This window comes from Elephantulus edwardii, unplaced genomic scaffold (genome assembly GCF_000299155.1).
Source record: "Elephantulus edwardii isolate Elephantulus edwardi_28Jun2011 unplaced genomic scaffold, EleEdw1.0 scaffold00075, whole genome shotgun sequence".
Taxonomy (NCBI): domain Eukaryota; kingdom Metazoa; phylum Chordata; class Mammalia; order Macroscelidea; family Macroscelididae; genus Elephantulus; species Elephantulus edwardii.
In genome coordinates this window covers 15,496,844-15,513,434 of record NW_006399825.1, presented here as the reverse complement: position 1 = coordinate 15,513,434, position 16,591 = coordinate 15,496,844, and the positions used below count along the sequence as shown (strand labels likewise).

Below are 16,591 nucleotides of genomic sequence, written 5' to 3'. Positions count from 1 at the left end.
GTACATGCAGCCTCTAAGTGCAGCTGTTACATTGAAATTGGTAATTGGAAATATGAGGGTAGGTGCCACAGGAACTTACTGCTATGCTTGCTGTCTGGGACACTAGGAATGCTTTTTTTAGGAAGTGATGAGACTTGATGTGTGATTTATTTATTTATTGCAGTTTATTACTGTAATAAACAATAATAAACTGTAATTAAAAAATTGATGGTATACCAATTGATATATTTCAACAACCAGATGCTGCCTTAGATGTGTGCACCAAGTTGTATCAAGAAATCTGGAGAACAACCACTTGGCCAACTGACTGGAAGAGAACTATATTTGTTTCTATTCCAAAGAAAGGTAATCCAAAAGAGTATGGAAACTATAGAACAATATCATTAATATCACATGCAAGCAAGATTCTCCTGAAGATTATCCAAAAATGACTGGAACAGCACATCAGCAGAGAACTGCCAGAAGTGCAGACTGGGTTTAGAAGAGGTTGTGGTATTAGGGATATTATACCTACTGTTAAATGGATCTAGGCTGAAAGCAGGGAGTACCAGAGCAATGTCTGTCTTTCATTGACTATACAAAGGTGTTTGACTGTGTGGACCACAACAAACTATGGCTGACTCTGAGAAGAATGGGAATCCCAGGGCACTTAATTGTGCTTATGCGAAACCTATACTTGGACCAGGAGGCAGTCGTCAGAACTGAGCAAGGGACCACTGCATGGTTTAAAATTGAGAGGGTGTACACCAGGGATGTGTCCTATCTCCATACTTTTTCAGTCTATATGCAGAACAGATTATCTGGGAGATTGGGCTCTATGAGGAGAAATGTGGCATTAGAATTGGAGAAAGACTCATCAACAATATGTGTTATGCAGATGACACAGCCCTGCTTGCTGAAACTGAGGAAGACCTGAAATGCTTGCTGGAGACAGTCAAGGACTGCAGTCTTCAATATGAATTGAAGCTCAATATCAAGAAAATAAAGATTCTCACCACTGGGCTGATTGGCAGCATCATGATGGATGATGAAGAGACTGAGATTATAAACAGCACAATCAACACTCTTGGTACCAACAGCCAACAAATTAAAAGATGTATTGCATTGGTAAAGTCTGTTGTCAGAGACCTCTGCAAGGTACTGAGGAGCAACAATGTCAGTCTGGAGACTAAGGTGCACCTGATCCAGGCCATGGTCTTTGCAGTCACTTGCTATGCATCAGAGAGCTGGACAATGACTAGGATGATAGAAGGAGAATTGATGCCTTTGAGCTGTGGTGTTGGAAAAGAGTATTGAATATACCATGGACTGCTAAGAGAACAAACAAGTTTGTCCTGGAGAAGGTGAAAGCAGGTTGCTCCTTGGAGGCAAGGATTCTGAAGCTCCGTCTGACATGCTTTGGACATCTTGCAAGGAGGGACCAGTCCCTGGAGAGGGATGACATGCTTGTGAGGGTGGATGGACAGCACAGAAGAGGAAGAAGATGGATTGATTCAGTGACTGGGGTAATGGGGGTAGGTGTGTAGCAGACAAAAGATTGGCACAGGATAGAGCAGGGCTTAGGGCTGTTATATTAGCATGGCTATGAGCCACAGGTGACTGGACGGCATATAACAACTACAGCAACAAACAGTTCATTACGTCAGATGGATGAGGGCTTTGGGGAACAGTGGGGCACAGTCAGCCCTTCTTGGTAGCCGCTTTCCTCATGGCGGCCACCACATTACTGAGTTCTCGCTTCCTGTTGGCGTGGATGTGTGTCCCCATCTTTTTCTTGATGAATTTGAGTGCCCGCTTGCTCTTGGAGACTTTGAGCAGCTCCGTGGTGCAAAGCCACACACTCTTGGATCCTGTCCTGTAGGGACTTGGTGTGCTTGGTGAGGCACCCGTGGGGCGGCTGGGCCTTGGCTTGCTCACGTTCCTGGTTATTTGGTGGCCCTTGGTGAGGCCCACAGCCATGGGGTAATGCACAGCCACGGCTGCTGTACTTCTATGGCTGCTGCAGTGGAAAGGCTTATTATTAGTATTATTATTATTATTAGCTTATTATTAGTGAGTAAAAAAATTACTCCCAAAGATTTCTTTTTTTATTATTATTAAATTTTATTAGTTTTAATGAACATTTACAGAGATTTTGGGTTTTCATTCATTCATTGTTGCACCGCTTTCTCCACCCTCCTCCCCAGTTTGTTCTTCTTTCCCCCCCACTGAATATCTGTTTTAATTGTCCAATTGCCACAGTGCTTGTCAAAGCCAGTTCTGATTAATCTCCTTTGTCAGTGTGTCCTTTGCCATTTTCTATCACTCCTCCCTGAGAGAGACTTCACCCTGATTCATAAGGAAAAGGGGATGGCGTATTCTCTTAGCTACCTCCTGCTGAAAAGGGACGCTGTGGGTTTCAGGGTGAAGGTCTTCTCTCACTACCCTAAAGGGCCCCTTTGGCAGTAGGAAACACATAGACTATTATGGAGATTGATTTTGGAATTTAGATGCACTGCAAAGATTTCTTTAAAAAACAGTTTATTATCTCTGTGTTCTGTGGGTTAATGGAGCTCAGCTAAGTGGTTCTTACCCAAGACCTTTTCTGAAGCTGCAGTTACAGGGCAACTGGGCAGGAATCATCTGAAGGTTCAACTGGACTGTCATCCCAGCTTCTTACCTCATGTGCCTTCATGACGCACCACTTCATGGCCTCTCTCTTGAGCAGTGTAACTTGGACTTGGTGTTCTGAGAGGCTGGAAGAGGAAGGTACCAGGCCACGGGCTGTACATGACATGAGCCCAGCATTATATTGGTGTATTCTGTTGCTTACAACATCCCAAATCAGGTCCAGATTTGAGGAAGTGATAAAAGAAACTCATCCCTTAATTGGAGGCGTTAGTAAGTTCTTATTGCAAGAATGTATGTGGTTTAGGAACTGTTGTAGCCATTTTTTGGAGATTACAATCTGCCAAAAGAAATGTCAGGTGAAGACTTGAAGGGTAACTGAGCATTAAGTAAGCTGGTGGGGGAGGAGGATATCCCCTCCAGCAGGGAGTATGACAGGTAGGAAGTTCTTGAAGTTAAAAAAGGGCAAACCTGAGAGGAACTGAAAAGCCCGTGTGGCTGGAGTGGAAGAAGGATGTGAAGACCCAGGGTCAGGGGAAGAGTGGACATTTTTAAAGAGTGGCTTAGGAGGAAGTACGTATTTAAGAAGGAATAGCTTTCTGAACACACACAGTAGAATGTGAAATTGTGATAATCAGGATTCCTGGGATAGAAAGGTAAGTGAGGACTGTCACAAGTAGACATCATTGTATGACTGAGTCTTGTCTACATCAAGACTCTTGAAGAAACAGAGCACCACTCTGTGTGAAAAATGGGAGAGGTTATTGGAAGGCCAGGGTATTCTCTCTCAGAGCCAAGGGCAGGAGTACAGAAGGGCCTCACAGCGAATTGGATCCTGAGGCTGAAAAAGAGCATCAAGAGCCAAAGTACTTGTCATGATTTCTCTTCCTCTCTCTGGGATGTCATGATCTCAAGAAGCTTCTGTTTCATTTTCTCTCTTTCTGTGAAGAGAAGCATTCTTGCGTATGAGCATGTGCTTAAGCATAGCTGCTCTGGTATCAGCTTTGCCTAGTTTCTCAGTCCCTAACTTAACCCATATTAACTACAATCTCTGATTCTGCATTCCAGGTTCCTGGGACAAAGGCTGGGGTGGGCCATCCTGACCAGTTACTGCAGACTGCTGGGCCTGATGTTGGCACTCTGGTAAGTGGGTGTGAACCCGGTGGGCACATTATGAACTCAGCTGTAGGAGCAGAGGAAGGAAAGACGGCATAGTGACTGCCACCAGGAGCGTACTCCTCATGGTGTAACTGAGCAGGTAGGGAGCTGTAAGAAACGAATTTTGTTAGAGCCCTATGTTGTTCCAGCACCTTAATATTACTATCTTTGTTGTTGTTAGGTGCCGTCCAGTCAGAACTGACCCATAGCTGACTTTCCAGCTATGTTTTTGTTTTCAGAGGCTAAAACATAGTTTTGGTTTTCAGAAGCTGTAAATGGCATGGTATCTTTCTCCTGAGGACTAGCTGTTGGATTCAAACTGCATATGTTTGTGTTGGCAGTGCAGCTCCTTACCACTAGGCCACCAAAGCTCCCTAGTACCTACATTGTTCCAGAAAAGTAGATACTGGTTTCCTGATTTTACAGATGGAAAATATGAAACCCTTTGTTTAAACAACCACAAATATGTGTGTTGGGCATATTACCTGCCTATAAGTAGCTTTACAATCAAGACAGAAAAGCTGACAGATAAACAACTATAATTATCAAATGATCAAATCAGTGTTTGAAATGTTGACAGTATAGAGGTAACTCAAGAGTAGGTTTTAGGGTGCAGTGGTGAGGGTGTTTCAGCAAAGTTCTACCTCACATCACTTAAATGGAAAAGGTAGACTTGGAATTTGAATAAGATTTCACTCTTAGAGCTCAGAGCCCACTACTCACCTTAGTTGCTATTGAAAAAGTCATTTGCTCTTCATAATTTCTTCCTAGGGAGCTCTAGTGGCCTAATGAATAAGGACTTTTGCTGCCAACCCAAAGACCAGCAGTTCAAATCCACCAGGTGCTCCAAGGGAGAGAGATGGACTATCTTCCACTGTGCAATTTTAGGATCTGAAAACCCACTGGAGGTTCGGCTATGAGTTAGTTTTGACTCAACAGCAATGAGAGAAAATTTCTTCCCAGCCAGCAGGGCATAGAACAGTTTTTCTAGGCTCAGCTCAAGAGTCATCTCCCCTTTGAAGGCTTTCTTGACATCTCCTCCTTTGCTTATCAACAATTGACCCATCTCCTTTTCTTCTCCCACCAAATCTGGTTCAAACTTCTATATTGGCACTTAAAACAGTTTGGACTTATTTTTTTATTTGACTCATCATGATCAACTGTGATCTTGGTACCGTCAAAAACTTTGTCATATTTATCTTTATATTTCTTGTGCCTAATATCTTTTGGTGGAAGCAGGAGCGGCATCCACTTCCGTAATAGCTTGCCTCCGGAAACCCTATGAACCTGGAGAAGGGATGAAAGTCACACAAGTGTTGAGGACTTCCATTCATAGGGTTGCTATGAGTCGCCTATGACTCGACGGCACTTAACAACAACAACAACAAATATCTTTTGGGACCTTAATAAATGGCAGATAGACGGGTGGATGCATGACTTTCAGGTATAGTAGGTGTCATGTCAAAACTTGTAGATATATCCTACTGACATACCCTTGTTTTTATTTAAATCCTGAGGCCTTATTTTACTGGCATCATTCTAGGTTTAATTTTTACCTATGGAGTTTAAGTAATTTTAAATCTTTTTACGTATGTATCTTATCTGTAGACAAGAAACAGTTTTACTTTGCAGTCTTGCAACTCTTGAACTGCTCATATTACTCTAAATTCTACTTGCAATCAAATTGTTCCTTTATTGTTTTTTCTCTCTCTTTGGACTTTATCATTGTTGTTGTTAGGTGCTGTCAAGTTGGCTATGACTCATAGCGACCCTATAAATGACAGATCTGAACCTTGCCCTATCCTGTTCCATCCTCATCATCTCATAACTTAAAAAGAAAACAAAAACCATTCTATCTTAAGGTTATTTTCTTGTAAAAAAAAATCTCATTATCCAGATGCAGAAGTTCATTGACAACATTTTCTAAAATATTTTTCATTTTGATCACTAGCTGTATTTTCTACATTTTGTGCAGTCTTCTCCATTGTTCCCCACTAGTTGGCTTGTCCTTTTTAGGCATAGTCTGTAACGAGCTGTACTGCTAACCCAAAGGTGGTCACTTATTGGTGGTTTGAATCTGTCAGACGTTCCACAGAAGAAGATGAACATTCTCTCTCTATGCGATTTACACCCTATAAAACCTGCCGGATGGTCAGCTGAGAGGCAGTTTCAACTCTACAGCAGTAGTTGTTCATCTAAATTTCACTAAGTTTCCTAGCTTCTTACTAGGCAGAACATCCATATGTTTTAGGGCTTTGTTACATTAATGTTGTGTCAACGTAGTTCTTCTGCTTGTTTTCTTCCAGGGAACTGAGACACTGTTTTGATAAACACGTCTAGTTATCTTCACAGAAATCTCAATGAAGAAAAATCTCAAAGAATCATCTTTCTTTCTGTCTTTTAATTAATGCTCATTTCTGCTACAATTTTCTGCTTTAGTTATCTGTTGTGATGTGACGAGCCACTTTAAAACTTAGACTTAAAAACAGCATTGATTTCGTGTTTTTCACAGTCTTATGAATTGAAAATCAGGGTTGGTTCTTCCATTAATCTCACCTGCAGTTCACGTAAATGCGTTCTTTCAGTGGCTTGGCTAAAGCTAGGGGATTCAAGACGGTCTCACTCACGTGTCTGAACATTGGTGCTATTGTCTTCCAGGACACATTGTCTCTCTTCTCAGTGACTTCTCACTTCCTAACTGGACTTTTTACAACATGACCTTTTTAGGATTTCAGAAGAGTGATATCACTCTTGATGGGAGGTAAGGCACCATACTAGTGCATTGCAAAGGAATGTGAGTCCTGGAAGACCATTATTGTAATGACCTACCACATTCTTCATGTTGCTTTTGGTAGTGAACAGAGAGTGCAAATCGATAGGCCATGGATGAGTTGCAGAATACTCAACGTGGACTAGTTGTAGAATACTCACTGTGCACCAGGGGCTATTCTAGGAAATCTGGATACACCCATGAACAGCACAGAAAAGAATATCTACTCTCATGGAGCTCATATTTGAGCAGAAGGAGACAGATAATAAATAACAGACAGGAAATTTATGGTTTGGTCTTTACTCTGAGTGAAACACAGCCATTTCAAGGTTTTTAGCACAGGAATGAAGTGATCCTTTTAAAAGGTCTCCAGAGAATTTAATAGTTGATAAGTACTTAGAGAAAAGGATAGAATAGGCCAAAGAGAACTGGAAATATTGGGAGTGAGGGAATATGATTAACCCGTTGCCGCACACTTTTGAATTGACGACCATGTTTAGAAACAATCCCCCCCCCTTTTGATATATTACCGTCATTTGCGGCAACGTGTTAAATAAGGTGGCTAGGGCAGATCTCTCTGAGAAGGTGAAACTAAGAGGTAAAGGAGGGTGTCAGCCAAGGGGAAAGATCCTTTGAGCCAGAGGCCCTCACGAGGAATTGGTCTGGTGCGTTTGAAGGTCCCAGGGAGCTCAGTATCACTGGCCTACACTGTAGAAGTGGGGAGAGAGATGGAAGGACAGAGGTAACCAGGCCAGACTTTTGAAAGAACAGCTTCTTTTTTTTTTATTTTTTATTTTTATTGTATTATTTTTACATGTACTGTCAAATCAGATCTGACTGGTACAGGAGGAGATTGCTCCCTCCTTCTCCAGCAGAGCATCTGGTGGATTTGAACCGCGTACCTCTGGGATTGCAGTGCAGCTTCTTTTATACACACTGAATAAAATGGGAAGCCATGGTAGGGTTTTAAGCAGAGGAATCCCTCCCTTACCTTTTAAAATTAATTTGATGCCATCATTTAAAAGCAAGGAAGTTAAAAATAATGTACAAGTGCGAACTTTCTGACCTTAAGAGATTGAGAGACATCCCAGTACTGAGCTGACACTTCAACAGGACAAGTCCCCACTGGGGCTGAGTACAAACGGCCCCTGAAATGAAGGCCTGTGCCACCATTTCCCAGTGGTTCTCATTTCCTCTTACTGACTAACCCTTTCCATCCTCTGCTTATTACTTGCCAGGCCTCGCTGGCATTTGTATTTACAGATCCTTGTCTAGAGTAGCACCATCCAGGGGAATTTTCTATGATAATGGAAATGTTTTTCATCTGCCACCAGAGACATGTTGCTCTTAGACACTTATGAAGTGACTTGTATGACCGAGTAACTGACTGCTTCATCTTATTTGGCTTTGTTGTTGTTGTTGTTGTTAAGTGCTGTAGAGTCACAGACAACTCAAAATGACCCTATGAACGAAAGACCTGAACACTTGTATAACTTTGGTCATTTCTCCATGTTCATAGAGTTTCCAGAGGCAAGCTATTTCGGAAGTGGATGCCACTTCTGCTTCTAAGCTTGTTTTTATCAGGAAGCTCCACCAAATATTGTCCACCATGGGTAACCATTATCACATTTGACACATCAGTGTCACAGTGTTTAGCGTCACAGCAACCGCGAGTGACCTCTATACAGCAATGCACAGACCAGTGCTATACCACTCAGAAGAATGTTTGAAAAAAAAAAAATTTAAACCAGGCCTGAGGGCCGTAGATTAAAATCACCCAACTTGGGCTTGGTAACATAACTTTCTATCCACTAGGCCAACATAGCTCTCTCTATGTTGTTATTGTTGTTAAGTGCCATTGAGTTGAGGTGACTCATAACTTTGGTCTTTTCTCCATGTTCATAACCTGGCTACTGCAGATGACTTTCAAACTGGATTCCAGCCCCATACTGCCAACCAAAGGGTTGTTTTAAAAACCAAAAGGGTTTTTAAATAGGAGGCCTTATCGCATTGTCTCACTCCCCTTAGCAAATCAACATTCTACCCTAATGCTCACCAATCCCAGCCAACACCTTCTGTAGAACCCGGCTCCTGTAGATGACTTTCAAACGTCATTCTCTATTTGGATTTAGCAAATTTAAATTGAAAACCCCACCTTTGACTTAAGCAAACTCAGACTCCTTGCCATTGAGGGAGAGCCATTGGTCAGCCCTTGGGTTCTGAGCATGTAAATCGCAGGAGAGAAGACTGCTCATCTTTCTCCCTTTGGAGCTGCTGGTGGAGTTGAACCACTGAAGCACACTATTTGGGTTAGCAGTGAAACTCCTTACTGACTATGCCAGCAGAGTGTCCACCTGTGGCCAGTGCCACCATATTGAACAGCACATGCCAAGAGCATCCCTGTCAAGATCTTTACTAATTTGAGCTGGCCTTGGAGATCTCAGTGAGAGTGAGTTAGTGCTCATGAGAGTCTTTCTACCCAGGCTGAACTATAAAGTATAGGATTCGAGGCTCAGAGAAAGAAAATGCTAAAGCCTGCTACTAGGACTTTCAGCAGCCTCTAGGCTGAACGTGTATCCTTAGACCAATCCTAGAAACCTCAGGGAGTGTTGAGCCAGAAGCCTTCTAAAGGATATGGAAGAATTCTCTGACTGTACCACCCAGGATTCCAGTGTCCTCAGTTGGCATTATGTGTTTTAAGCCCAAACATCCAGGCACAATGCATCCAGGTTTAATAACAGGGCAGAATCTTTCACTTTCCCTCCCCCTTGCACCTTTAGGCCCAACAAATCATCAGTGCTTTCAAGGTTTGTGAAAGAACGCATACATGTAGGACTTTCAAACTGATCATTACTGGTCTGCTCTCAGAATTCCTAGTCTCTTTTGATTACTGTTTTAGGTTAACATATCACAGAGATTTGCCACAGCAGCCTTTTCACAACTGCTCTCAAAGGCTTTTCTGTGTGAGTAAAAACTGTTGACCTTAATTCTCCCTATCAAGTACTCCACCCTGCTCTGTGTAAGTCTTCATACAAAGCCGGGAGTGGTGCGTACTCCCTACAAGGGAACTCCTATGCGAGTGTTTCCAACCTTTGTGTGTGAATACCATGGAAGAGGTACAAAGATGGGGAAGTAATGCGGGAACTTTGTGTCCTACAGAACAAAAGTGGACTGGGTACCAATGTTGTCCTGTTTGTTTTCCTCCAGGAAATCAAGGATCAATCCATGACATTGCTTTGACCAGCGTCTTCCCAGTGATCTCCCTGAAGAATAGTCTCAAAGGAACATTTCTCTCCCCTCTTTTAATGCCTGTTTTTACATGGACCAGGAAAACACTAACTTGTGCTTGGCCTGCTCCAGGCAGCCAAAGGAAGCTTTCTTCAAGTTGTTTCTAGAACTCTCTTGCAGACACACTTCCCTGTGTTGGGTAAATGGTCAAGAGGCCCTTTTCTGAACCTGCTTGGAAGGGTAAGGCCTTGTAGAGTCTGTGACATGGAGGCCTTGGAAGTGGATGATATCAGCCCAGCCTTGGAAGTTACAGAAGATTTCTTCAGTTCTTTCGATACTAAGCTTGAAAAGGCTGTACAACAAGCAGAGGTTTATGGGATTCAGGAAGTCCCTGAACTGGTAGGGCACGAAGTTTTCAGTAACATACCAGACAATGGTGCTATCAGAAATGTAGCCTCCCTGGGCAAAGGGGGCATGATTTGGGACCACTGTAACAGCAGGCTCTTAGAAACCAAAGCTCACAATGTCTTTCCTGCCAAAGAACAGTTTCTGGTCCAGAGGGGAACAGCTCCAGATAACCTTTCCTGGATGGAACAAAAGGAAGCATCAACCTTCAATTTTTTCAACATTTGCCAGCGTCGGAGGGAAAGACCTCGTTCTGTGAATGACTTACTGGACGAGACCTCTACTTTCAAGCCAGGGCACACACGCTCCAGGTCAGATGTCACTCAAGTGGACTGGAGGGTCGTCCTCAAATCCACGCCTTTGCAGCAGCCACAGCAGCAGTCGTCTCTGCCGGGCCCTCACTTCACCAGGCCGTCTTTTCTGTTACCTTCCCCAAATAAGTTAGAAGATGCACAAGGAAATACTGGTATGTTTTTATATCTGACTGCTGTTAAAACAGTTGTTGGGTTTTTTCTTCATCAATCTAACATCTACCTCATGAGAATCTTACCCTCTGATATCACAGTCTGATTTTCTTAAAATTTCTTATTCTTAAAATTAAAAACTTTTGTACTTTAGCTGAGGCAAAATACTTTCTTGCTATCTTCTTAAGAAGTAATGAGTATAAAACCAAAACCAAAGGCCAGACCAGTTGCCACTGAATTGCTGCTTACTCATGGGGGATAGATTTGTACTCTGGAGGGTTTGAAGTGGCTAAGTTTTTTAAAAAAGAAATTTTTTTTATTTTAATTATTATTTTAATGACAGTTTCTTTTTGTCCCAAGTGGCTATCAACAGACGGGACTTGCCAGATGAACTGGGGGTCTCTGGTTAACAGTCTACCCGCATGTGGGCATGCTGGAATTTTTAAATGCTGAAGTGCTTGGCTTCGCCTTCAAGCTGAGGGCTAGTGTGCTAGTCGATCTTAAGGTGGAAGTTGTGATGATCTCTCACATCTTGATGAGGGACAGGCATGGAACACTCGGTGCCCTTATGCCTTTCTTTTTGTCCCATGTGGGTGTCAGCAAATGGGACTTGCCAGATGAACTGTGGGCCTATGGTCCTTGGGCCAGCTTTTAATTGTTTTTGGTCAAACATTCTTCTAGGTGCTATAGCACTGGTCTGTCAATTTGCTGTACAGAGGTGAGTCATGGTTGCTGTGATGTTGGACAGCATGACACTGATGGGTAAAATGCAATATTGGTCACCCATGGTGGAGTGTTTGTTGGAGCTCCCTGTTTAAAAAAATCTTGGGAGCAGGAGTGGCATCCTCTTCTGAAATAGCTTGCCTCTGGAAACCGTGTGAACTTGGAGAAATGAAGAAAGTTATACCAAGTATTCAGGTCTTTCATTCATAGGGTTGTTATGAGTCACCTACGACGTGACAGCATTTAACAACAGCAACAGAAAAGTTAGATTTTCATTCATTCATTGTTCCACATTTTTACCCCCTCATCTTCTGTCACCCTTCACTTTTTTAAAAAATATTCATTCATTGTTGAACAATTACCTCCCTACACCACCTCCAGTCCTCCTTTGCAATATACCCCTTATTCTAAGCTGTTGTCATACATATAATGCCTAGTAATATATTCCTTTTAAACAGTTCTTTCTGTCACCTGTTCTATACAATGGAATACTATACAGTGCTGGAAAACAATGAATTAAACGTTACACAACATGGGTGACCCTGGAGAACATTATGCTGAGTGAAATATCTCCGTCACAAAAGGATAAATACTGCATAACACCGTTATAAAGTAGGATTGACCTGAGGGTTTGGAAGGAAAATAGGATAAGAGTGGATGGATAATGAACATTGCACTGGAGCAGTGGTTGATTTTTAATAGAAGCAGATTGCCAGGCCTTACGTCCAGTATACCTCTGGGTGAACTCTAACTTCCAACACTTGAAAAAAAAAATCTCAAATCCTAGACAATTATGGTTAATTTTCTCTTATTATAGGATCAAAGTATTCTCATGCTAAATACAGTAATTTCCTATGAACACTGTATGATGCTGCCTGCTCACATCAGTACACATTTACAGGACAACAAATTGGGTTTGTCTATGATGGATCCAAAGCATTGTGATGATGCCGCCCTTGCCTTAAAGAGCTTCTCATTTAGCTGAGATCAAATGTAGATAGAGTTTCAAGAAGGTAAGAGACAGTCTGTGGTCCATTGAAATGTTTGTACTTTCTTTATATTGTTAGCATTTATTTTTTTTTAAATGAGAAAGTGACAGTGACTATTAGTACATAAATGAAGGAGAGGACACTTGGCTTTGACTTGTCAGGAAGAGCTTGTTAGAGAAAATGGAGCTTGAGTTGGACCTTGAAGGACACTGAGATGCAGAAAGACATGCAGTCGTCAGGATCATGGTGTGAGCAGAGAAGAGGCTCTGTGGGCACGCAGAGGAGAGAGGCTGACCCAGTGAGTAGAGCAGGGCTCATTCTGAGGGGTGAGAGGAAGGGCTCGGAGGTCAGTTAGGACCTCGTGGTGGAAGGCCTTGATTCCTTTTCTTTCTATTTTATAAACACGTCCACCAAGAACATACATATGCATGCAGACATTCACATGGGCTTCCCCTTCCCTGAGACCTCAGACAAGGCAGATCATTGCTCCATCTTCTCCTCGCGACGATCTCCTTTATGCAGGCTCTGCCTGCCATCCAAAAGTACAGCATTCCTCTGTAACCTTTTGTTAGCTGAAATAGAGTAAAGCAAAGATGCTGTTACCACTGAGCTGTGTATTGTTGTTGTTGTGTGTTATCAAGTCGGAACTAACTCATAGCTGACCCTGCAGTGGTTTTCAGAGACAGTAAATTGCATGGAGCTCTCCTTGTATGTATTTCCCCCCAATATTTTTCTGATTATAAAATATAAGGACCTTTTTACATTCTCTTTTCTTTCTTTCTTTTTTTTTTTGCATTCTCTTAAGTTCTGGACTTCTTTCTTGAGTATTTGACAGACCTTGATTATTATTTTGTAATTCCTTTTTTTTTAAATTGGATGTTAAGCTATGTAGAAATATAAGTAACTTAATGATACTTTGAAAAGTGAAGCATGACAAGTGACCTCTCCAGTCATTGGTAAAGTGTAATTAATTGTGTCACCTTTGGTCATCCAGTAGCATCCACCTCCTCACAAGAATTGGCAAATGTGGACAAAGGGCATACCAGGTTTCTTTTTTCATGACATCTTTTCTTTCTGGAAGAGGCAAGAAGATTTTATTGCTCCCCAGGTGACAGGCAAGCAGTTAGTGCTCCCCGCCCACCTGTAAGCAGTCTGGATACATGTCTGATCACCCACTGTTTTGAAAAGTGAGAGGAGTACAGCCCAACTCCCATGTGTGTACTGGTCAAGATAGTCCAAGACCTTGAGTGAACTTTTCCCTGAATCCTTTGAAATTAGCCACCCAGACTGAAGAAAGGGTCATTGTTTCTCCTAAAGGAATAAGCCAAAGCAGAGGGTAGCAGTGTAGTGTCTCGTCTAGAACCTAGGCCAGGACAGGCAATATCTGTTTCTTGAACTTAAGAGTCACATAGCTGAGTGCCTAGTGGACATCGCTGTTGGCATATTCCACAGCCATCTCGAATTCAGACTGTCTAAAAATGACTCATCATCATCCTGCTTCCTACTCCTGCTATGCTAAGAATTCATCAAGGTGTGTGTAGAGGCTCAGGGCTCCTCAAAAGAAATAAAACTTGGTCAAATGGGTTCCCTTTGGTGAGGTTCATGTCTAGCCCAGCCACTTTATGCATGGTCTTACATTTCCCAGTTCTCCTTCCCCCCCCCCCAACCTGGATTCTCTTCTGATCTCACACTGAATAGCTTGAAAGTCTAAGAGTGGTTTAGTCCTTCTCTGCCCTCACCACCACCTCTCTTCCTTCCCATATGAAAATTTCTAACAGTTTTCATTAAGGATGACCATTGTCTCTTTTGCTCCAGTTGTAGATAGATAAGTGGATTCTTGAGTCTTAATAAAGATAAATGCTGCTTTGGTCGTAAAATAAGTTAGATTTTTGCATAATTAAGTATATATGGGTGGTGGAAATTGAAAGAGCACTGAAGTGGGACTTGAGAAATGTCTTGTTCTGGTCTACCCTTAATTTATCATGTTGATTTGGAAAAATCACTTAATGTCTGTTGTCTCCAGTTTATAAGCCTGAAGAGGCAGGCTAATATTTGTATCCTTCCTATCTTAAATTCTATCATGGTAGAATGTATTTGAACTGACCCTGAATCATGATTGTATGGGAGCTACTTTCCATACTCCTTTCAGTTATAGGAAGACCCTGGATTGGGTTAAGTTTATCAGAGATGGTAAGGTAGATCAGAATAGGGCAAAGTTCAGAGCCGTTGTTCATAAGATCATTATGAGTCATAGTGGACAGGACAACACATAACAACAACATTCAGTAGTAAAATCATGATGGAAACATAGGTACAACTGAAATTATTTAACACAGAAAGGTTTTCTGTGTGCCTTATAATTCCACTTCTGGATGAACTGCTGTTGGAATTTTTAAAATCAAAATGGAAAAAAATTCTTTGGACTAGCTATCAAACTCCGAAACTCTACAAACTGCCAGAATCGAACTTACTTTTTCCTCCCCAACTGTGTTCTCATTTTCATCTGCCTGGCAAGGGCACTGGTCAGCTGGCTTTTTGTTTCAGTCAGTTTCACTCTCTGGTGACCTGGTAGCATCCCCTTGCCTGCATTTTTTTTGTTCTAACTACTTCAGGAGAAGGGCTCAAGCAGAGACTTTCTTTGGGGCTAGAATAACCATGGCAGTAGAGCTTCTTTATCCTGGGTTTTTTATCACTCTGCTTCAGTTCCCTCTCTCCCCATCTTTGACTTAAAACATTTTTTTTAAAAAAAAGACAAAATATGGAACTTACACTAAAACTACTGCTTTTTCAATTATGATATTTCTCAAAAGCCTGAAGCCAGTTGAGGGGGGAATATTCCTGCAGGCTTAGAATAAGTGAGGTCACCAGGACATGGTCTCTTGCTGAATTTATGATTCACCCTTTAGCAAGATTAGTCAATGCAAAGAAGTTGCTAAAATAGGTCACAGAAAGTTGATTTTATATGTTTGTATAGTTTCTATTGGCTCCATTATTGAATGTTGGCTCCTGGCAGCTATTTGAAAACTCACCAACACTCATCCACAGCCCACATTCTGATTCCTAACATTTCTGTGTGGGAATGCTTGACAATGAAGTGTCTAACATTTTTTGGTAGTTGTTTGATAAATGTACTTTGTCTTCCTTAGTTAATGTCTTAGTCACAGTTCTTTAGAGAAGCAGGACCCAGAAAAAGAGAAAGATTGATTTTAATAAACTGGTTCACATGATTGTGGGGGCATAGTTAGTATAAGATCTTAGATCAGGTGACATGCTTAAGATGTCTTCAGTCTTGAGTCTCAAATCCATAGGTCAGGCTATAGGAGGAGTGAAGAGAAGATCTCTGGCAATGTGTCTGTTTACAATCTAGAACCAGATTATACCTTTCAGTAAACTCTTCACTCTTAGATTACACCTTTCAGTAAACTCTTTGCTCCTAAGGCCCTCAGTTGATTGGATAAGGCTCGCCTACATGTTAAAAGGTAATTTTCTTTATATAAGGTCAGCAACTGATTTAATCATGTATAAATATGTCGGAACAGCATCTGGGCTAGTATTTGACCAAACAGCTGGACACCATGACCTAGCAAAGTTGCTATCTATAAAACCATCATAGCTAAAAAGAGTAATAATTGCTGGTTTCATAAAGCTGGCATTACCTTCGTAAAACACAGATTTGTTAGATCATTCTCTTCTTTGAATGAACTGAGGTTGGCGATCCATACAAAGTCAAGTGTGAGCTTCCTAAAGCAGCCAGCTGTTTTCCCAGCCACATCGCCTTCCACCTTCCTCCTCCCTAGCCGTGTCCCACTTCTAAACGCAGCGTGTCTTCTCAAGCTTCTCCAACCTTGCTCCTGGGGTTTCTTCACCCCAGGATGCCTTTCCTTCCTTCTTCACTTTCAAAAGCCCCATTATCTCTCAAGGACCAAGTCACATCATCCCTGAGACCTTTCTGGATTTTTCCTCGATGGAAATTACCTTTTTCTTTCACTTTCTATTCCTACAGCATATTTTACTGGGCTGTGTATTATCAGTAATTGCTTGTATATCCATCTGTTCCTTTGAAAATATGAACCATATTATAGAAAATTGTATCACTCCAAGTATAACATGATAGGTGATATTTTGTTGAATTCTACATACAGTGCTTGGAATATCAGGATAGAACTATACTTTTTTATTATTATTAAATTTTATTAGTTTTAATGAACATTTACAGAGATTTTGGGTTTTCATTCATTCATTGTTGC

The 16,591-nt window shown here is 41.7% G+C and overlaps 1 protein-coding gene and 1 pseudogene across 1 annotated transcript in view; one reads left to right on the top strand and one right to left on the bottom strand.

Moving 5' to 3' along the window:
* Positions 1-1,680: 1,680 nt before the first annotated feature.
* LOC102871094 lies at positions 1,681-2,664 on the bottom strand (annotated as a pseudogene).
* Positions 2,665-9,904: 7,240 nt separating this feature from the next.
* Positions 9,905-16,591, top strand: part of PLEKHM3 (pleckstrin homology domain containing, family M, member 3) — a 205,490-nt gene continuing 198,803 nt past the window's right edge. The window contains exon 1 of the mRNA XM_006889130.1: positions 9,905-10,634. Within this exon, the coding sequence (XP_006889192.1) occupies positions 10,028-10,634 (607 nt within the window). The 5' untranslated portion in view covers positions 9,905-10,027. The remainder of the gene's footprint in view (positions 10,635-16,591) is intronic.